Source organism: Ambystoma mexicanum, chromosome 1q (assembly GCF_040938575.1).
Source record: "Ambystoma mexicanum isolate Mex_15411 chromosome 1q, UKY_AmexF1_1, whole genome shotgun sequence".
Lineage (NCBI taxonomy): Eukaryota > Metazoa > Chordata > Amphibia > Caudata > Ambystomatidae > Ambystoma > Ambystoma mexicanum.
In genome coordinates, this window is record NC_090922.1 from 211,227,970 (window position 1) to 211,251,336 (window position 23,367).

At 46.3% G+C, this 23,367-nt stretch overlaps 1 protein-coding gene across 3 annotated transcripts in view; it reads left to right on the plus strand.

Annotated features, from left to right (window-relative positions):
- Positions 1-23,367, plus strand: part of CACNG7 (calcium voltage-gated channel auxiliary subunit gamma 7) — a 255,534-nt gene that overhangs the window by 126,575 nt on the left and 105,592 nt on the right. For all 3 annotated transcript variants that reach the window (XM_069637370.1, XM_069637369.1, XM_069637373.1), the window contains exon 3: positions 502-588. In XM_069637370.1, the coding sequence (XP_069493471.1) occupies positions 502-588 (87 nt within the window). The remainder of the gene's footprint in view (positions 1-501; positions 589-23,367) is intronic.

Below are 23,367 nucleotides of genomic sequence, written 5' to 3' on the forward strand. Positions count from 1 at the left end.
CCGGCCAGAACATGGCGGACTTCTGGGTTGTTTTTGCTGATTCGTCCCATCCGTAAAACTGCAAAGCAATAACATCCACGCGCCAGCCCTCGCCCCCTCCATTCGCATGCTTGAAAGGCTACGGACATGTGTGGAAAAAAAGTACACAAGAATTAGCCACACCATGCAGCTTAGAGGGATTTTATGCTCACACAAACATTTTAAATGCGATGCAACATTTCTGGAATACCTTCTAAAAAAAGGTGAACAATATGGTGCTATATGTGTCTGCATGTGTCTGATCACAAACTGGGTGGTGTCCGGCTTCTATGCGAATGCGTTTCCCTTGCTCTGGTTTCTATGGGAACACACATGGTACATGGCGTATGCTCAGTGGCCCGTGTACATTGTAGTGCCCCAGTCTTATATTGTGTTGTTGGTGCCTTTATGTTCTTCAGGGAAGAGAAGCTTCGGTGTGTGGCCTCTGTGTATTTTCATATTGTTCTCTTTTACTTTGGGCAGGTAAAGAGAAGGGCCGGTGTGTGGCGTCCGAGTTCTTCCACGGCCCCGACACGGATATCGTGACAGAGAACACTGCAAACATTCTGAGTAAGTTGGGAACGGCCAGGCCTGCCCCGCCTCATTGCTATTCCAGCGGGAGAAGGGTACTTGGCAAAGCGCTGCTATTGGCATACCTGCTCCTAGAACACATTACATGTCCCACTGCTTTCCCGAATTCAAACCCTCCGATGCGTGTGGATCTTTTCCTGACCAAATCCTGCAAGAATGCATTCATTTAACTGGACTTGACCTCAAGGTGGACTGGCCTATAGGGAAAGGGAACTCTGGAGATTTCCCGCTAGCCCTCTTCACCCTGGGCCTCTTTTGTGTGGTGACCTACTTAATGTCCACATCTTCTCCTAGGAAAAGGGTTGGACTTTCTGAAAATGTGTAACATGGGGCCACTTTGAACATTATTTCCAGGGCCCCTTTTGGTTCCTAGTCCAGCCCTGCTTGGCCTGTTGGGGTTTACAGCACAGTTTGTCAATCGCATTCAAACACTTCTTGTTGACTGTTTAGCTTGTGTTAACAATGCAGCTTCTTCGACTGCGCGCTGCATGCGTGGGTGGGAGGCGCAGTGCAATCCATCGCATGCACCTGAGTAGGGGGAAATGGTGCTTTAATGTGATAGGTCTCAGCTCACATACATTGCCCCCTGGGCTCAAGGTCGTACCGACTGAACGGAAAAGCGGTTTAGCGCAAAGCATTCACCCAAACCCACACCCCAGGGGATAGATTGCAGAAACTTTGCACCGTGCAAGTGCAAAGTTTGCACGGTATTAGCACTAGGGCAAAGGCTGCCCTATTTTTTAAAACACGGGGCACATAAAAAATCCATCGCACCTCGACAAGTGCAGTTTGGCATATTAAAAGCACCAGGGCTAAAATTGCCCTAGTGCTAAAAAGATACATGTTTGATGCATTTTTGCAATAGGGAAAAGTTTGCCCTACTGCTGATACCATTCCCTATTAGTACCACAGCAAACTTTGCCCTGGTGCAACAATGTAGTGAAAATGCATCTTCTTTGCACTAGGGCAATGCTTGCCCTGGTGCTTTTAATATGCCTAACTGCAATGCTATTTTAATCGGTCCCAGTGTTTTTTAAAAATAGGGCAAGCTTTGCCCTAGTGCTAATACCATGCAAACTTTGCACTTGCACCGGTGCAAAGTTTCTGCAATCTGACCCCAGGTTTTCACCCCTCTTGCAAGACGTCCGCTGTCAGTGTCCAGGTCCAAATCCTATCGCCAGGCATGGGACCGTCTGCGGAAGCAGCAGCAGCCGCTCTGCCTGGACACCGCCCGCTCTCCAGTCCCCCTGCATTCTACTACCCGGGCCGCTCCCAATCCAGCCAGAATTTGCCCAACTCTCCCCGATCATATTTCCTAAAAAACAAAAGTGCTGCAAAGAAAGCAACACATCTCTGTTAGTCCCTGGCAATCAGAAAACACGTCCCTAACGCTCAAACCATGTTCTGGCAAAATAGATGTGAGGACAACGCTGGTGGAGGCCGGGTCATGTTTCTCCGGCCCGGGGAATGTTCACGTTGAATCCTGCATGGTTCCCAGCGTATGCGGAACCAAGCGCCATGCACACTTCTGCCAAACGAGTTGAGTTTTTTGTAAAGATAATCATGAACTCATTCTATACCATTTTCTAACCAATCCTCCACTATTGTAATCCATCCAATATGTAAAATGTGCTCCTCTTCAGAGACAAGCTTGCTCCATCTTGGCGAAGCATGGCCATTTCTTCATAATTAACTTCCCCCTTAGCCAAGGCAGTAACATTTGCCCATGTTGCTTCCTTGCCGCCCGCTCAACAGCCACCCATGTGTGTGCCCAAACAAGATATTCCCCTTCAGGGCGACACCGCCATAATCCTGCATATCTTGCCAGTTCTACCACACTGGCATTAGAACCTTCTACATCCGTCTCAATAATTGACCACGTCAAATCTCTTATTAAACCAAAGGTGCCAACAGAGTAAAACGCTGCTCCCAGAGACCGTAGCCGCTTTATCTGTAGACCTCGCCAACACCACCCTGTGACTGAATGTGATAGTTGTCCATCTACTCTGGTTTGGGCTCATTGACACCCCTCTGCCAACTGTATGGTGCAAATCCAAATATCTGGCACGACAATCCCTTATTAGCACCCTGGCGAATGATGCTGGCCAATCAGGAGGCTCGGAACGCAGGCTTGCATTGATGGTATAATCCAGGGATCTTTTCCAGCCCTGGCACCACTTCTCCAGGGGCAGAATTTTCTATATTCTTTGGGGCCATCCCGCTTCTTGCAGACTCCCTGTCTCACCTTCATTACATCTGAAGCCCTTGGCTCAATTTGGGCCTGGTTAGGTGGGGATACATGTTGTCACGTGAGGGAAATAAATACACAGACTCCAGGGTGGGGTAGTATTTTATTTATTGTTGTGTTTTGGGTGCATACTTTAATTACTTCACTTTCCTGTGTGAAGTGGACTGTACCATCCAGCAAACCACAGAGCTGGATGAAATGTAAAAGGAAAAAAAAGCCTCCCCTCTGTAGGAGTGGACTGGGCAGGGGAAAGAATGTTGAGGGCAGAGAACATTAAGCAGAAAACCGAGGAAGTAAAATGGTCTGCACACACCATCACTGCTCTAGGGGGCCGTGGCTGAGCTGTGTATGTCAGGGGTGGCCCGGCCTCAGTCGTGGGGACACACAGGGCTTATAGAGCAGTCAGCCTGCTTAGGAACAGCCCTAGTGGACACAAAACTAAAGACTAGATGCTGCATGTGCTTGGTGGCTATGGGGAGAAGATCAGGGCCACCCAGCTCAAGCCTTGGGTGAGGGGCCCCTTGGACCAGGCTGCACAGCCATACTCCATATTGTTGCACCCGGGATCAGAATGGCCGGTCCCAGAAAAGAATCCCTCTAAGGCCACATAGGCCAGAAGCAGCCTGGGAGAATCTAGGCACTCTGAAGGGAAAGTCCACCCCGCCCAGAGCCACACGGGCGAGGCGGTGAAGGCAAGCCAGTCCGAGACCTCAGAGGGTGAGTCTGCCCTGCTGAAGAGCTCTCGCGGCCTGTCTGAGCACTGGAAAGTCATGCTGACCCGCCACCTTGCACCATACAGGCAGAGAGACGAAAGGGTGTGTGTTCTGTCCCTCATCATGTGTGCCGGAGGGAAGCAGCGACTGCAGCAGCGTCCTTAGGACAATGGGGATGCTGCTGGAAGTAAAGAGTTAGCCCCGGGTGTTGCATTGATGATGGTGACTCCCCTGGGCGATTGTGAGCACCAACAAATTAATCCTGAGCATGTGGTGGTGAACAAAGTGGCCACATGTGTGGACGGGACCACCATTGGATTCTGGAGTGCCAGGGGCGTATCTGGGTTGTCTGTCTGATGTTTTGTTCGCAGGTGGACTACCCACAGTGTAACTGCTCGGGTCCCCGTTTTGACCGTTCATTAAAAACAGGGACCCAAGCTACTTTTGTCCCCTGCAGCCAATGTTAAGGATGCGGGCGACACCCCTGCTCCCCCGAGCCCCAGAAATACCGAACATGGGAAGCGGGAGAGACCCCCACAGACCCCACTCCTCAAGTTTGGTATTTTCAGCCACAACCAAAACAGTAGCATCCAAATCGAACAAAATGTCGATACGGACAGGTTTTTTGATTAAATTGGATGTTACCCCAGGGACACGTGGCAGTGATGTGGTGGACGGGGCAACACATGGTCAGGAATAGTGCCTAGAGCAGAACTAGCCGCTGGGAACCTGCTGATGGAGGCAGGCCAAGCCTCCCATTTCATACGGGAAAGAGAAAAGGTACAGTATGTGCTTTTTTTCAAATATATATTTATAGCTATTTAGATATGTATTTAAGTATATATATATATATATATATATATATATATATATATATATATATATATATATGTGTGTCGAAAGTTGTGTGTTGGTTTGTGGCGCGAATCATTGTTCCTTATACAATTCCGCACCGTTTGATCAATCTACACTACATTTGCATAGTTACCTGTTAGGGCCCTCCGGACATTACTGGCTATATGACATTTGGACACCCAACCCCTTTCCCCCAATTTCACAAAAAGTTAAAATGTTTTTGTTGGTCTGTGGCTTAGTGAAGTGTTGCTCCTTATACAATTCCAGACTGTTTCACCAATCTGCACCAAAGTGTGGATAGATATCTGTGAAGAACCTGCAGACATTATTGACTACATCACATTTGAACACTAAACCCCTTTCCCCAGATTTCAGCAATAGTAAAAAATGGGTTTGTGGGTTTGTAGCCTGCCGACAAAGCTGTCACCGGAAAGGGAAACAAAAAATGTATGAGAGGCGAATGGACCTGAGAGGCGAAGGTGACGGCAGGTAGCATTTCAGAAATTTAAAAATGTTTGCGGCATCAGATTAAACTACTTTTCCGGTGATGGTGCCTGCCGACAAAGCCATAAACCATGTTCACCAGGGAGGGAAACAAAAAATGCTGTTTCTAAAGAAGCCTCACAATGCTGTAAACCATGTTCAACAGGAAGGGAAACAAACATGTTTGCTGCATCAGGTGAAATTACTTTTTCCAGAGGATCATTTGGGAGCTGATGCCTGCCGACAAAGCTGTAAACCATGTTCATCTGGAAGGGAAAGAAAAGATGCTTATTCTCAACCGGTCCCAACACAACAGACAAAACAAAACCACGTTTCAAGGCCCTAGGATGCAGATATCTGCACTGCAATGCACAGCAACAAACTGCACCACGCCAGGGTAAGGCGGAACAGCGACCTACAGGATCATTCATTTTCAACAAATAATGAGTGTAATCATGTCTTTCCAGAGAACCTATTTGGAGAACAGGAACGTTTGCTAATATATATATATATATATATATATATATATATATATATATAGATATATATATGACAATGCATTACTTACCGTAAAAGCATTTCTGATGGTTGTATCTGCTTAGATTCACATGCTGTGCATAGGTCCGACATCCAGTGGTCACTGCGGAGTATTGCATTTTGTTTTTCGTAGTCGAAAAGGGGACGTCGACAAGGCGTGTCTGTAACACTATCCCTATAGTGACGTGCCTTGTACCCACAATCCTTCACGCGTCGAGGTCCCTCTGTTTGTATTTTTCTACCCTGAGGGAGCCTTCTAGACGTGAGTGAGTACAGAAAAGAGAGAAATATATAGAAAAGGATGTCTATGTTCCTTCCATCCGAGCGGGGAGGAAGGGTCGGCGCATGTGAATCTAAGCAGATACAACCATCAGAAATGCTTTTACGGTAAGTAATGCATTGTCTTCTGATGTTTGTTAATCTGCTTAGAATCACATGCTGTGCATAGACTAGCGAGCAGTACCCGGAGTTGGCGGTGGGTTATGAGAAGGAACAGTAGAGAAAAGATGTCTTAATACTGCCTGTCCCACCGGGAGTCAGATCTAGAGTGTGCATCTAGACAGTAGTGTTTTGTAAAGGTGTGCACAGAACTCCAGGTAGCCGCTTTGCAGATGGACTCAAGGGGAACATTTGCAATGAACGCTATGGAAGCCCCAGTGCCTCGAGTGGAATGTGCTCTTGGCTTGAAGGGTAGTTCTCTCTTAGCAAGAGTGTAACAGAGAGTGATGCATTGAACAATCCATCTAGATATAGTGGACTTTGAAACTGCATCTCCCTCTCTTCCTGCTGCCACAGAGACAAAGAACTGATTAGTCTTTCTCAGTGGTCTGGTTCTTTCCATGTAGAACATGACAGCTCTGCGTACATGTAGTGTATGCAGACTTTTTTCTCCCAAGCTGCAAGGGTTTTGAAAGAACGTTGGTAGTTCTATTGACTGGTTTACATGAAATTCTGAGATGAATTTTGGTGCAAACCTAGGGTGTGTGCGTAGAACCACCTTATCTTTGTGAACTGTTACAAAGGGGTCTAGTACAGAAAGAGCCTGTAGTTCACTTACTCGCCTAATGGAGGTGATAGCTATTAGGAAAGCAGTCTTAAGAGTGAGGTCTTTAAGAGTTGCCTTGTGCATGGGTTCGAAAGGAGGGCCCATGAGTCTAGAAAGTACCACATTTAAGTCCCACCCGGGAGCTGGGTTAGCTATCGGAGGGTGTATTCTCTTTACCCCCTCCATGAAGGCCTTGATAACTGGTATCTTCCACCACAACACTTTAAGTTGGGAACTGGTGTATGCAGAAAGTGCCGCTAGGTGGACTTTAATGGAATTGAATACTAGACCTGACTCCAGTAAATGGGTCAAGTACAGAACAATGTTAGTGGGAGAGCAGTCAACCTGGTTGACGCTCTTACCTCTACATCAGTTGACAAATCTTTTCCACTTGCTAGAATTGCAGTGGCGAGTATTAGGTTTTCTGGCTTCCCTGAGGATGTCCATACATCTCTGCGGGAGTTGTAAATGTCCAAATTCTATGATCTCAGGAGCCAGGCTGCTAAGTTCATGGTCTGAGGGCATGGATGCAGTGTCCTGCCCTTGTCCTGTGACAGCATGTTGTACGGGCAGGGAAGTTTCACTGGGGGAGATAGGGACATCTCCATCAAGTGAGCGAACCATGGCTGCCGGGCCCACATTGGGGCCACTAGTATCATGGTAACCTGCTCCTCGTGCATCTTGTGCACCACTTTGTTGAGAAGGGGAGTCGGGGGAAAGGCGTAAACAAATTTCCCTGACCATTGAATCGACAGACCGTTCCCCTTGGACTGGTTCTGGGGGTACCTGGAGGCGTAACTTTGGCATTGTGAGTCCTCCATAGTTGCGAACAGGTCTATTTCCGGGAATCCCCATTGCGTGAAGACGTCTAAGGCGATGTCTTCGTGCAATTGCCATTCATACTCTTCGGGCAGGGGGAAGTCTCTGCTGAGTTTGTCTGCTAGCAGATTGAGTTCCCCTGGTACATGTTGTGATAGTAGGAACATGTTGTGTTTGAGAGCCCACTTCCATATATTCTGGGACAGTTTGGACAGTCCTGGAGAGTGAGTGCCCCCTTGCTTGTTGAGGTAGTACATGGCTGTGGTGCTGTCTGTGAGGACCATCACTGTCTTTCCTTGTAGGTGTTTCTGAAAGGCTTTCAGTGCTTTGAATACCGCTAGTAGTTCCAGCAGGTTTATATGCTTGGATGCTAAGCTCGGAGTCCACGCTCCGTGAGCAGTTTGATGGGATAGGTGAGCCCCCCATCCTGTGAGGGAAGCGTCTGTGGTTAGAGTGGCTTCCACAGCGGGTGTGGCAAAGGTTTTCCCTAATAACAGGTTTTCTTTTGTCCACCACCGTAGCGAGAGAACCAAGGCCTGAGAGACCACCACTAGATCGTCCCATTGTCCGCTGGCCTGACACCACTGGCTGTAGAGCCACTCTTGCATTGGGCGCATGCGCAGGCGCGGGTGAGGTACCAAATAAATACATGACGCCATCATCCCTAGCAAGCGCATTGCTTTGCGTACCGTCACCTCTCGACCTGCCACAGCATGTTTTGGACCCTCTCGTTGGAGGGGAAGACGAGGCCGTCCTTTGTTCGAATTAGAGCCCCTAGGAATTGTTTGATTTGGCTGGGGTCTAAGCTGGACTTCTTTTCGTTGATGGAGAAGCCCAGATGGGACAAAAGGTCTACGGTCTTTTGGGTATTGGAGAAGCATGTTTCGTAAGAATCCCCTGTTATGAGCCAGTCGTCAAGGTAAGGGTATACCGGGATGGATAACCTGTGCAGGTGGGCTGCTGCCACTGCCAGTACTTTCGTGAATACCCTTGGTGCAGATGCTATCCCGAAGGGTAGTACTCTGAACTGGTAGTGTTTGTTCTCTATCTTGAACCTGAGGTATTTCCTATGCGCTGGCAACATTAAAATATGAAAGTATGCATCTTTCATGTCTAGTCTTGTCATGTAATCCCCTTGTGATAACAGTGGGATTACTTCCTGCAAGGTCACCATACGAAACTTTTGGGGTTTGACAAACTTGTTCGCTGGGCGCAGATCTAATACAGGGCGCATGGTTAAGTCCTTTTTGGGTACAAGGAAGTACACTGAATAAATACCTTCTGTTACCTGAGATAGGGGGACAGCCTCTATAGCTTCTTTTTTCAGTAGCTCTTCTACTTCTTGAAGAAGAATGGTGAAGTGTTCCGGTGTCATGCGTCGGTTCCATGGGGGTTTGTACTTCAGGGAACCGTTGAATTCGATGCAGTATCCGTGGGCTATGGTGGATAATACCCAGCGGTCTGACGATATTCCCTCCCATGCTGATAGGAACGATGTTAGCCGGCCCCCGACATGCGAGGGGACCCGAATCTTCTGGTCATTTGTTGGTATTGGGCGTGGAACCTTTGGGGCTGGAGCCACGACCTCTTCCTTTGCCACGGCGTTGGCCTCTTTGACTGAACTGGGTGTTGTTACCCTGGTTAGAGGGCCAGTTGGTAGCAGAGTAAAATTACTGTTGGTTTTGCTGCTGGCGTTGGCCACGAAAGGAGCGTCTATTGCCATAGCCGCGTCTGTAAGGGGGCCTAGAAATTTGGTCAGGAGTCTTGATGGTATCAAACTCTTTCTTCGCATGTTCCAGGGCCTCATCAACTGCTTTCCCAAACAGATGTGTTTGTTCTATGGGCTTATTTATCAGGGAAGCCTGGGTTTCCGGCTTAAATCCCGAATTGCGCAGCCAGACATGGCGTTTGAGAAGTATTCCCTGAACCAGGGAATGGCCAGCCGTCTCTGCGGCATCTAAGGAGTTCTTTACGATGCCCTGGTTTACAAGAGTTCCCTCTGAGATTGTAGCTAACAGGCGTGAACGCAGGGGTTCTGGTGCGTCCTCTGCTTCGCTGCACAGCTTGCTCCACTGTGCATCTGCGTAGCTAGCTAGTAGGGAATTGTTATTTGCAATCCTAGTTGAGAAGGCGGCGGAGGTCATGATTCTTTTCCCCAGTGCATAGAGCTTCTTGCCCTCTTTGTCAGGTGGTGCCTCACTAGTGGATAGTGGTACCCCCGCTCTTTTTCTAGTATTAGTAACTACGAGGGAGTCCGGAATAGAATGTCCTCTGATGTACAAAGGGTCAGAGGACGAAGGGCTGAAGAGCTTTTCTATCCGAGGGTTGACCCCTCTGACTAAGGCAGGATTGGAAAGGGAAGGAGTTATTCTTCTCTTTATAGAAGCCAGGAACGGAATAGACTGACTAACAGGGGCTTTTTCTTTAATAACTTTCTCTACAAAGTCTATGTCAGGAAGAGTTTCCCCTGTGTCTATTTCAAAATGCGCTGCTGCCTTGCGCAATGGTGCATTTAGTGAAGGTTGGTCATCTATGGGAGAGGTGTTTCCAATAGGTCAATCCTTGGGAGGAGAAGGGTGAAAGACATCAGGGTCTGAGTGCACTGATGGGGATTGCCAGGGCTGCGAGGTAGCTGTATCTTCTTCAAAAGCTCCTGCAGTTGTGTAAGGATCTTCTTCAAACCTCTCTTCCTCCTGTTCTTCCTCTCCACCCAAACACTCCTCATCTTCCTGGAGGTATTGCTCCTCTTCAGTGAGGTCATATACATCTGTGGAAGGGGGAAACAGCCTAGGAATCTTGACCCTAGGGTCATCCTGGGGCCATTCTCTTGGTCTTTTGTGTGTGGGTGGGTTTTGGCTTCCCAAAAACCTTTCCATTTTCTCCATACAAGAATGGAGTCTTTCAAGGGTTTCATGGGGGACCCCTGAATAGTCTAGAGGGGGGAAATCAGTGTTTTCACCTTCAAAACGCTTAGAACGCTCCCACAACGTCGAAGAAAGGTTTACTTCGCCCTCAGAAAAGCCCTCCGGTAGTTCAGAAGTGCCCTTAGATGAAGGGGGCAGTTCCTGGCTACTCTTGTGCTTTTTCGGCGTTTCTATAGCTTTTTGTGCAGTATTCGACGTTTGTTTCGTCGTCCGCTTACGTTTGTCTTCGGAAACAATTCTCGCCAGGCTCTCGACAACGAGATTGTCAGTAGAGGGCTCTGGTGTCGACGTTGCCTGCGTTACGCGTTGATCCTCGACGGCCGCTCTATGGAGCGTTACGTCGGATGATTTTGAGGTAGCGCCCGTGTTTGATGAGAGCCCAATCGCTGGTCGCGGCTGCGTTTACGGGTGGGGCTTGGGACCCTTACGGTCTGAGGTAGACGCTGGAGTGCCCTGCGTCCCCTTCGGCGCTGATGGATCCTTCGTCTTCGACGAAGAAGAGCCGTGGGTTGTGTGCTTAGGCCTATGGGGTCTATGTGCGTCCTTGTCGCCGGGGTGTTCATCCCCATAAGCAGGGCGTGAGCCGAGCCCGTCGGGGCCGGGGACGGATGTCGAGAAGCACGAGCGCTCCTTCTGGGGGTTAATGACTTCCGAAACGGACGTCGAGTTATCACCCTCCTCGTCACTTTCTGTAATAGCGGCGGCGGGTGAGGAAATTGACTTCGACATAGCGTAGTCCGCCCACCTCTTAACTTTTCGTTCTTTAAGAGTTCTTGGTTTCAAGAGCTTACAGGCCGCGCAGCTGTCCTCCTTATGATCGAGGGACAAGCAACGATTACAGAGCTTGTGTTTATCCTTCCAAGTGTATTTGCCCCTACAGCGTGGGCAAAACTTAAAAGGTGTCCTCTCCATAGCTGAGTCAATAATAACTGGTGATAACAACCCCAAGGGAAAGATAGGGGAGAAAGAAAGACATTCTCAAAGAGAAGATAAAAGTTCTAACCCCCACTCTCCCTACTGTATGTTGGCCGGCGAGGCCAGCCCACGTGTTCGGCAGTGCCGAAGGATCTCCTCCGTCTCTTCCCCTCCGTCGAAAACTTGCTCGGAGGAGAAACAGCTTCACAGCTAACGTCGAGGGGAGGGATCTTTAACAATATGATAAGTATAATTAAGGACCGAGGTCCGTAGTAAGTATTTGTAATGTCTCTCTAGGAGCTCCGCGTAAGGCGACCAGAAGCTGGGCGGAAAAAAACAATCTGAGGGACCTCGACGCGTGAGGGATTGTGGGTACAACGCACGTCACTATAGGGATAGTGTTACAGACACGCCTTGTCGACGTCCCCTTTTCGACTACGAAAAACAAAATGCAATACTCCGCAGTGACCACTGGATGTCGGACCTGTGCACAGCATGTGATTCTAAGCAGATTAACAAACATCAGAAATATATATATATATATATATATATATATATATTGAAGAAAGAAAAACAGGGGAAAAAGCTAATCAAAGCTTTTTTAGGCGGCACTCTTCTCCCAAGTAAAAATGCACCAGATGCAAAAAAGGATCTCCATCACATGTCCTTTATTTTGCCAGAAAAACACGGTGGACAAGCAGTTTCAGGAGAGAACAAACAATTATGCGTTTCACCCTTCCGGGCTTCGTCGGATTGTATATATATATATTAGTATTATTGATGTATATAGAAGGAGGTAATAGCATAAAGAATGGGATGTTAGTTAGAACTGGTGGTTTAGATTAGGTTAGCATCTATAGATACTGTGCATGATAGGATAAGTGAAAGTGGCAGCCTATTGGAGGCCGCCTAGGGGAAGCGGCTGCTTACCAGGGCCATCCTGTGGCCCCAATTCCTGGGTGGGTGGCATCTGGAAAGGCAGGAAGGGTCTCTCCCATTAGTCCACCCTCAGGGTCCCTTTACGATCCTGCTCAGGGAGGTTGGGCTGGCCGAGCTGATCCCTAGGGAGGAGCTTGTTATGGGGGAAGGGTATGAAAAGGAATTAACTAAGAGCATTACAGTGTTAAAGATGCATTCACTATACACCTCAACCTTGTTTAAACCCTCCTAACCACCTTAGCACTAGCATTAGGTCAAGGAAGGCAAAGCTATACCCTTCTCCTTGGTACTGCTGGCCAGGTTTCTGCACACCACATACACAGTACAAACAGTTTGAAGAACACCTGATCTCCCTGCTGTTAAGGGCATGTATTCCCTTGCCTTCTGGTAGCTCCCTGGCAATGCTCCATTACACACCTTCATTGAGCTCAGCAACCTCTCAAATGCTCCCTTACTACACCCAACAAGGTCTTTGATGATGTGTCTGTTTTGTCCCAACATCGTCCTTGGCAAATTCTCACGTATTGTCCATGCTGGCATCAACACTCTGCTTGAAAATCCAGTTGCAGCTACAACCTTTGCACCTTTCTGAACTACATCCTCTTTGTCATGTAAATACTTGGTCCAAGTGAGTGTGCCATCTTGTTTTGACTGGAACATTCAGCAGTGACCAGCGAAGACACAATCAAAGAACTGTTTGGGTGCAGGAGATTGCACGACGTGCCTGTAACTATGTATTGCATGAGTTTGTGATGGAAACAAATACTAGTCTGCTGTCCCAGATGGAGAACTGCAGACCTGGAGGCCGGAGAAGCCAGGAAGAATGGTTCATGATAGGCATGGGAGTGCCTATGTTGATACTCTCCTCCTGTCCACCTCTGGGCTTTGTGGAGATGGAACTCATGCAGGGAGGTGTCACTCTGCATCCCTTCGTGTTGCCTGTTGCTGTGTGGGAAAACTAGAGATAAGGTAGCAATAAAAGATAAGTGTAAAACTAAACGGTGTGCTTGGGTTTTGTGTGAATCTGTGTGTCTGTGTGTAGGTGTGCACAAGTGTGTGCACATTTATGTGCCTGCACATGTATGCATATGTGGGTGTGTGAGGTGGGTGTGCACAGGCATCATCACCCCTTTTTTTTACAATTGCAATCCTGGCATATTGGGTCATGAGTGCAAGATGTGTCACAGGGCAATGCTGGCCTATACTTCCAAATGGCTGTTTAACATACTGAATGGCAATGCTGGCATATATTGTGCATAGCCAGAATAAAAATATTTGGCAGGGGCAATGCTGGCATTTATTGGGAACAGCCAGCATTCAAATGTGTTCTTACAGTACCAATAGTGGTATATGATGTGGTGCCACAGCCCAGGGGTCAAAAGACAACATGGGTCTCATGAAGTACAGATTTCATTGGTTAATTGGGATGGACAGTATTCTTGGTTGACTATTGGTACAGATTGTGACTTGTAGTCTAGTCATCAGTGTTTTGTAACATTTCTCAGTCCTTTTTTTTAAAGGTGTTCCTCCACCCCCTGCATAGGTGAAACCTCAAGAGCAAAATAGCAACTATGCTAAAAAAAGAAATGCTTTTTAATTAAACCCCTTGATTCCCCCATAAACACTCAATTTCAGTGTATTTGAGATGAAAAGCGACATTTCAAAACAAGTCAAAAGTAGCAATTCCTTCTTCCTTGATGACAATAGCCACCAGTCAATCCCTATGCTCTTTGAGCTCCACCTACTGGCAAGAAAACCAAATTTCACTGTGGTTTTAAGTGCCCCTGGCACTTGGTTCTTGACATAGCCGGTCTGCCTGCTGCTGTTCCTGGAGGCAGGATGCTTGCAGATTGATAGTGTCTGGACTTGCTCCAAGTCTAACTACACGTGGTTCAGATTTCGCCAGATCTCAGTGGGCCCAGGGAGCGTTTGCTATGTGTCCCGGAACTCTGGCAGACAACTAGATGCCAGCAGATGGTGAATAGCTCCCTTCGCAGGATCTCCCTGCTTTCCTTCACACCTTCCAAGACAGATCCTCTTTCTGTCTGTCTTCTTTCTCCACTTCTGCTTCAATTCCCGCAACCGCCGGGGCCTCTTCTCCTCCCCTATTAGCTGCCCTTCTCCTCCCTCTGTGACTCAGGCTCCATCTTAGAGTTTGCTGTTCTCTTCCTGACGTATTTCTTTAATGATGCTAAGGTCTTCCCTAGTCTCCTTCTGACCCATGCTTCCTTTATCAATTCCTACACCATTCTCTGGGCATTTGACTACCTCCTCTACTTTCTTTCCTGCCCTTCATCGTCGCTCTTGCTTGCTTTCTTTTTGGCCCCTGTACAGGGATTTTTCATTCTCTAGTGGTCCTTCCACTCTTAAGCAAATTGCTGCTCTGTTGTCCTTCCAGATCTTTCTCATCTCTATTGCTCTCGCTTCTCTCCTCCAAACGTCTTCCAGTTAATGCGGACACCCGGTCTGTCCAGCATTCTTCGACTCATCTCTTGTCCTCCACACTCCTGCCACTTTCTTTTTTTCTCCTCCCAGCTTCCATTTCCACTCTTTCCCTGTCCATGATTATGGGCACCACTCCTCTTCCCACACTGTAGCCATATCACTCTCCCAATCTCTGCGACTTTCTCCTGCTCACTCTGCTTTCCCGCTAGCTCCCTCTCTTCCCATCTCTCAGCTAAGGCTGCCTACAGGGGTGGACTGGCAAGCAAAAGAGGGCCTGGGAATATTTACTAAGAACCAAAAGAGGCCCTGGAAATATTTGTCAAAGTGGCCCCATATTACAGATTTTCAGCAAGCCCAATGCTTTTCCTATGGGAACATTTGGAAATACCACACAAAAGAAGCCCAGGGTGCAAAGGATTACCGGGAAATCTCCAGAGTTCCCCAGAGGCCAATCCACCCCTGGCTGCCTAATGCCCAATGCCCGTCAGACCAAAGTGAAATTGCGAGCAGTTTTTACCCTCCGACAGACCCTCCAAATGGGTCCAAATTGCATGTCTCCATCAGCCATGGAAACGGCCAGCTCTATGTTGAGATTGGCTATTGCAATTCAAGATTATTGTAAGATGGTCTGTCTGATGGGAGCTGTCACTATTGAACCCAATTTATCGAAATTGTATTGCCAGAGGATTTTAATCTTGACATCTTTTACTAGGAAATATTGATCCAGTTTTACATAGTGGATATATATGAAACTAGCAAAAAGTTCCCTTACGACGCACAGCTTCATGATAATGCACTCATTAATTGTTGAAAATTAATGATCCTGTAGATAGCTGTATTGATGTCACTTATCACCTGATCTGCTTTGCACTCTGAAATAAACTGTACTGAGAATGGGACCGTGTGGCTTGCTGACATTCCCTTTAGCAGATGTGGAGGGGAGATGAGAGTTAGCGTGTTGCAGCATATTGTGATCTTCTGTGTGCTCTCCCCATCTGTCACCTCACCCTGGCACGGTGCAGTGCATTGTGGTGCAAATATCTCAGAAACGGTGCATCCTAAGGCCTTGAGTTTTGTTCCTTGCGTCAAGACCCTTGAAATCAGTTTTGTCCAGTCCTTCTGCGATCACATTGATGTTTTGCTGATTTCAGGCAACCGGTTCATCTGTAAAGGGGCTGAAATCTGGGGAAAGGGGTGGGGTGACCAAATGTCATTTAGCCAATAATGTCCAGAGGGTCCTAACAGGTAACTATGCAAAATTTTATTCAGATTGGTGGAGCGTTGTAAAATTGTTTAAGGAACAAACTAACAGATTTTATGCTTTATATATATTCAGAGATGAGAATCTGGTTATTATTGTACTGCACTTCGATGGCACAAACACTTCCAAAATACAGTATAAAGAAATTATTTAAACTCAAGTTCATGCTGTGTTTCACTGTATGACAATTGGCATTACGGCTCCACATACTGAGCTAAGAAGAAGGACATCTCAATTTTACCCCCCACGATGCTCCTGTAACTGCTGCAGTGTTCTGGCTTGTCCGCAGCAGACATTCAGTTAGTGTGGTGTTTTTTCAACTACTTAGAAGGTCTTTTCAGATCACTGTCTGGCCCATCAGGGAAGTAATTTGCAGCTTGTCAGTCATTGAACAATTGCACTGTTAGGCAGAATCACCTTCAGTACCCTTGGGGAACACTACAGGCAATTAGGACTACAAGTGTAAGCACAATTTCACCTTTGGCACAAGCCTATACTACACAGTAAAGTGGTAGCGATGGCTGAGCAGCCAGACTTATCTCAAGAGTTTAAGTGAGCTGTAGAACAAGTTACACAAAGAACCAACCAATACAGTGATTCAAGTAAACACTTACTCAAGGTTTCTTGGTAAAATAATATACAATTATTTACTCAGTCAGTTAGAAAACATTAAACTAGCACAAGAAGCTCAATATCACACACTAATACACCACGAAAATCCAACCGGTAAGTAAATGAACAAGTTTAGCTCCAAAATGAAGTGGGAACAAAATGGCACTTCAGATACTTAATAAAGGAGGGAAAAGACAAGGTTATAAGAATAGACAACCCAAATACATTAATAGGCAGGGCAAAGGCTTTCAGTTAAATACAAACAGCAATTTTTCTCAATAGACCTGGGCCAAAGTCAATAGTTCAGAGTCTTTTTTATAGGATGGCACAGTTCTGGTAAATAACAGTTAAGTCTTTGCCACAGAGATTAGAAGAATTTGGCTAGGTGAAAAGTGTGACGAATGTTTAGGGATGGACACGCCTTTGTAGTTGAGGAAAGTTTCACGCACTTTCTCAATGGCCGAAAAGATTTCCGGACCGCATTTGCACAGTTCCTTGTCAATGCTGCGGCAGTTGTTCCTAGCAGTTCGAGCAGATCTCGCTGTTCCTGAGCTTCAGTCGTGGGGACAAGAAGGAGGACTTCGGGAGATTCCTGCACTGCCCAGGGAAGAGGCCAAAAGCTGTAGCAAGACTTCGGTTTAAGGTGTGAGTGCCTTAAAGTCCACAAGCTGATTTCCTTCCCTCTGACTATCCGCTTTTCAACAGCACTCTGATGAAAGTTCGACCAGATGGGGACAGTGTCCAGGTGGCTTGTGAGTTGATTGTTACCACCAAACTCAAGGGAAGATGTTAACCTTGAAGGGCTTCTCTGTCGTTGGAGTTTCAGGCAATTCGGACCTGCAGCAGGGCTTCACCGGTCGTCCAGGAGTTGCAGCAGTCCTCTTCCTTCCTCTCCTCTTCGGTTCTTTCATTCCAGTGGTCGACTCTGATTTCCAAGTCCCAGAGACCTGCTTTTAAACAGTTTTCCCCCATTCATTCCAGCCTGGCTGTCACTCACCCAGCAGGGTGGCTGTTCTTGCCGGACAGCCAGCTGGCCAATCATGCCAGAGTGCATTCAGGTCTCCTAGGAGACTAAGCACAGGGAGTTTCAGGCACCTCCCTCTCATCTTGTCCACCCCAGACACCATAAGAGGGCTTCAGCACTAAAGCCCGCCAAAGGCCAACGAACAAAGGGAGCAAACCTGGTTTGGCGCGCAGAGACAAACACAAGAAGGACTTTTCCTAAAAGAAATGGCAAAACAAGATGACCAGAGTCTGTTTTTACAAAAAGGTCTTGAGCGCCATATTGAAAAACATGGCTGACCCGATTTTTTGCTACCGTTGTTAGCGGTCGGGAAAAATCACGGTAATTGATCTAAACCACTGCCACCAGCCATTAAAAGTAGGAAAGGTTAACATTTTACTGTTACATGAGTGTTTTGACTCGGGGGAAGCTAAGCAACCCCTCCAGCACTCTCTAGTAAGATAGGGTGTGCTGGGACAGTCAATTTAACTTTACAGGATCGGGAAGACAGTAGTCAGTCCCAGATAAGGTATTTAAACCTTGAGAAGTCTAAAAGACATCCCTGTGCCACTGCCCGGAAGGTGCTATGTGACACACAGAAAAAGATTATGCCTATGGAGTTGTTTTAAAACTCCATAACCAAAGAACACAAAAGTAAAACACACATGAAAATACATGGAAGAGATGGAAAAAGGCTCACAAGGGAAATTAGCACATTCTTGAGAATTCTCCCTAACACCAGTCACCCCCCCACGTCCTGTCACTATCCACCAACCACACTCACCTCTGTCACTATCCACAGGCAGCATCCTGACAGAACACCCCATCCCCATATACCCCTGATCTCCATCACTTCCCCAGTCAGCCCCCTCAAGTCCTGACACCACCCATCAGCCGCCCTCACCTCTGCCATTACCTCAGTCATTCCCCTTCTGCTGCCTTTCCACATGAAAAGACGTATTGTTTCCTGTCTGGGATACTCTGGGTTTTGGGAAATCTAAGTGAGGAAAAACGTGTTTGAAAACTTCCTTCTCCAAAGACACTTTCCATGGTCTTGGCCCAAAAAGCCCTTAAAACGGTCCAGAACTTCCATTTCTTGATTCTGGGATTCTAGTCCTATTGTTCAATGTTCCCCTCCCTAAACAAAATCAAATATTTACATATATAAACATCAATACATTTATATTGGGTTTAGAAAAGCTTTAATGATGAAAGTACAATATTCCATTTGAGCCATGCCACGCATGTCACAAGCCACCTAGTAACCGTCACTGGAAGTTCACCTCCAGTTCAGAGCCACATCAGCAAGGCATTGTGGCTATGAAAATTATCTAAAAAGTGAGCCATTTGCTCCAAAGAATTGCCTTTATCCTGTAGGGCAGTGCTATTGTATACATATTGTAATCAACGCAAGACAAATCACTGCCCTATAAGAAAAACACAATTTTCTGGAGCAAAGGGTTTGCATTTCAGCTAATCTACATACACACAATGCTTTGCTGGTGTGGCTCTAAACTACAGGTGAACTTCCAGAAATGGTTGATAGGTGGCGTTGTGGCATGTGCGATGTGGGCCAAATTGAATATTCTACATATATAGGTTTTTTAGATCCTTTAATTTTGATGTTAGCCTATTAGAAACTGGGTTGCTGATGGCCTAAGGAACTGGGGGACCCACCTTTTCCCTCCTCTGGGCCCCACATCACACAGTGGGTGGTAGAAACTGGCCCCCACAGTTCCTTCATCCCCATCGGTCAGTTCAAAACATGTGACGTTGTCATGGTTTACACAGGTATCATGAACATGTGCTTTACAGGGTCAATGCTGGCACACATTGTGGGCCCAGCTATCAAGTGTTGGCAATGGCCTTCTGTTTTGTTGGTTACCCAGCTTCTATGGGATTCTTTCATGTTTTACCCTACAAAACTCTTTACAAATTGTGTGGCTTTTTAACCAATATTTGCAAATGTATGCTCTAAAAGGCATAATTTCAACCCATTCCATAAACGTTTTTCGTGGGGGGTGGGGGGTGCAAATACCCTTGAACATCTCTTGATTGGTTTGCACTCCCCTGCTGCACTCTGATGTTGGCACAGATTCTGCAGAATTATTTAAGGCCATCTACTGAAAAAAATACCAACCGTCACTTTACAAATAAATAGGTTTCCTTTTTCTTTTTGTTTCTTTGGTGCAAGATGAAAAGCAAATGGTTTGAAAATAATCACACAGGAGGGTCATTGGTTTTCACAAGGCTCTAACAAGGATTTCTTAAAAAGTGTGTTTGCTTTTTGAGTGGAAGGTGAACGTTAATGCATATGGTTTAAAAAACACAAAGGGTGTCACGAAGAGGGTGACAAAGGTTTTCACAAAAGAAAGGAATGAGAAAAGGAAACAGAAGGGACTAAAAAACAGGCAAATATTTTTTTAACAAAGGTTTTCTCAAAGGAGGAGTCAGACTTCAAGAAACTACACACAACAAGCCCAATCGAAAATAAAATGTCACGAACATGGAATGCAATATGCAAAAGACACACACAAAATGCTCAGATTTGACTCAAGTTCAGGGGGCGGGAAGTTCACCCAGCTTTCAGCAGCGGGTACAGCCTGAAAAGGAAACAATGATGCATTTCCTGAAGGCGATTATCAATGGCACTAATCTGATTTGGAGGATCAAGGCCTCCCATGTCCTGGTGCTGTAGATTGAAAGGCCCTGCTGCCCGCCCTTTCTTCACTATAAGGCAATCCCTCATTATGAGACAGGCGCAACGCCAGGAAGGATTCACACACGTGTTCATTTTCCATTCCCAAATGTTCTTATTTTAGGATTACCCGCTTAGTATGACTTTACTGTTGCCAAAGGGGCAATTCGTAGCGAAAATGTTTTATTTTGGAAACTGCACATGCAATATTTCAAAAATATTGCTATTACAATTTCAAAAATACGGCTCGTGATGTTTGTGCAAAGTTTTCCAAGTGGTTTTGCAGTCCTATTTGGGGGATGGAAATGCATATAAGACAACAGGAGTGTGACCCGCTGCTGTCCCATGAAAGATACTGCACAGAAGGGTCAGTGAAGAACCTTCTCTGCATTATGCATAACCTGGGTGAGGATGAGAGTGTTGGCAATGCCTGCACTGTCAAATCCTTTAGTGGTCCCATGAGTTTGTTTCCCCTTTAGGTTAAACGCATGTGTTGCACAACCCCTAAAACATGTTTACCGTCATAAGGGGGAACAGCATTTTTCTACCTCCACCTTTTCGGTATGGGTCAAAATTGGTGGTATTTTAAGGTTATTTTAAAAATCATATTCTTGCAGTTTTTGCCTCGTGTTGCATATCTTTAATGCTGCCTAAGGTAAATGCCCAGCAAAACAGAAAGGTGATGGCTGGAAGGTTTTGATTTAATCATAACCATGGACAAAGCTCTGGGCAACCCTCCAGACCATCGTTTTTCAGCCTGCAAAGCCATTACAGAAGGGGAAAAACCATATGCCAATCAGGGTTGGTCCTACCCCAAAAGGGGCAGTCCAGCCCGAACTGCTAGGTCACATCCCTTCTGCAAGAGAACACAAGCATCCCCAGACATGTTTCAGTCTTGTTGGGTGTCATCAGTGAGGAGTAGCTTGGGTCTCTAGGCCCGGCAGACTCGGGACCCACGTCTGGGCATACCCGTCCCACTCGGGGTGACTTTGGCAAAACAGAAAGGCAATGGCTGGAAGGTTTGGATTAATCATAACCACGGACAAAGCTCTGGGCAACCCTCCAGACCATCGTTTTTCAGCCTGCCAAGCCATTACAGAAGGGGAAAACCCATATTCAAATCAGGGTTGGTCCTACCCCAAAAGGGGTAGTCAGCCCGAACTGCTAGGTCACATCCCTTCTGCACGAGACCACAAGCATCCCCAGACATGTTTCAGCCTTGTGGGGCGTCATCAGTGAGGAGTAGCTTGGGTCTCTAGGCCTGGCAGACTCGGGATCCACGTCTGGGCATACCCGTCCCACTCGGGGTGACTTTGGCAAAACAGAAAGGTGATGGCTGGAAGGCTTTGAATTAATCATAACCATGGGCAAAGCTCTGGACAACCCTCCAGACCATCGTTTTTCAGCCTGCCAAGACATTACAGAAGGGGAAAAACCATATGCAAATCAGGGTTGGTCCTACCCCAAAAGGGGCAGTCCAGCCCTAACTGCTAGGTCACAGCCCTTCTGCAAGAGACCACAAACATTCCCAGACATGGTTCAGTCTTGTTGGGCGTCATCAGTGAGGAGTAGCTTGGGTCTCGAGGCCCGGCAGCCTAACGTAAATGCCACATGACCACATAAGTAGGCATTTAGAAAAAAAATAATGTGTTTTAAATATGCGAGTTTCTCATACCGGCAAACGTATAATGAGGGTCACATTGTGTTCAATATGCCAAGGACCTGATTAATGGTTATCCAAGCTCCTCCATTTGTAGATAGTGTGTCTTCTAATTATGAGTGTTTCTTGCTGAAAATGGCCTCAAAAATTATATATCCATTCTTGAGTATTCATGTGTGCACAGGTAGCCAATCGAAAGCGACGAGTGCCAGGCCCGGTTGGTGACTGTTTTAATTGAATGGGCATTATTGTTTCCCACTAGTATACACAAGTGACTAAGGGTAGCAAGGAAGCCAGAACAAATCACGCGTGGTTTTTGGGGGTTCTCCACAAGAGAACATATAAAAAATAATATGTTAAAATGGTGCATTTTACAGCACACCTTCTGTTAAAATTTGGTTGAAAAGCCACATAGTTTTCAATCGTTTTTTCTAGGGTAACACATCACAAAAAATCCAAAAGATTTAAGTCACAAACTGTACATAGGAGCATTTTCATGGTGTTTTTTCCCCATAATATATGCCAGTATAAAAACATGTTCATGCTGGCTGCATCAATATATGCCTGGATTCCAATATAATAATACACTCAGGTTTGCTTTATGCAAAATGTCAGAAAATATGTCCATGGAAGAACATACTCCTACCATCTTTGTTGTAAAAATGCCATGCCACAATTTGAAAACATGTCCAGACTGGTTGCAGGTTAGCATGGTCCCGTAAGGACATTCACAATGTTGGCTTTATCTTTGATGCCCACTAAACAATGTCAGTCCATGGTAAGAAAACATGTCCAGACTGCCTGCAGCAATATAGGCCAGTTTAGCCATGTAAGAATGCTCATGGTGCTATCTTTACTCTTGATGGCCAGTAAACAATACTGTGACACAGTAAGAAAATGTAGCCAAGTCTAGTCACATAATAACAGTTATTGCGTTTGTTTTACGCTTGAGGCCCAGTAAAAAAAATGCTGTGTCACGGTAAGAAAACATAGCCAGGCTGGCTGCAACAAACTAGGCCAGTCCAACCACATAATAACACTAATCATATTTGATTTACCATTTATGCCCATTATCAAATGCCATGCCACACCATGAAAATGTAGCCAGACGTCACCAAAGTTAGCCAGTACAGCCAGCTAATAACACTTATGATGTTTGTTTTAACATTGATGCCCAATAATAATTCAATGCCACATTAAGAAAATATGGCCAACCCACCTATACACAATCCACTCTGTCATTTACACACACTTACAGAAACAAACCCATGCATATTCGAATACATTCATACTTTTTTTTTCTTATTTCCCACACTGGTCCAGACTCTGCCGATCAGGCCTTGCACCACCTGCCAGGGAGGATATCCAACTCCCCATTCAGCACAAAAGCAGGAACGTGGAAACAGTGAGAACTTTCTCATTCCTGAACATGCACAGTGTATCTGTAGCACTCTAGGGTGAATGTCCCAGGATGTCGCAATGTGTGAGGAAGTGTGGAAATACCCCTATGCACATTCAGACCTGCAGTTCCTTTGTAGATGCAAAAAACCCTGGCCTTGTATGACTCACAGGGCATGAACGCTGGGGAACAAAAACACGTT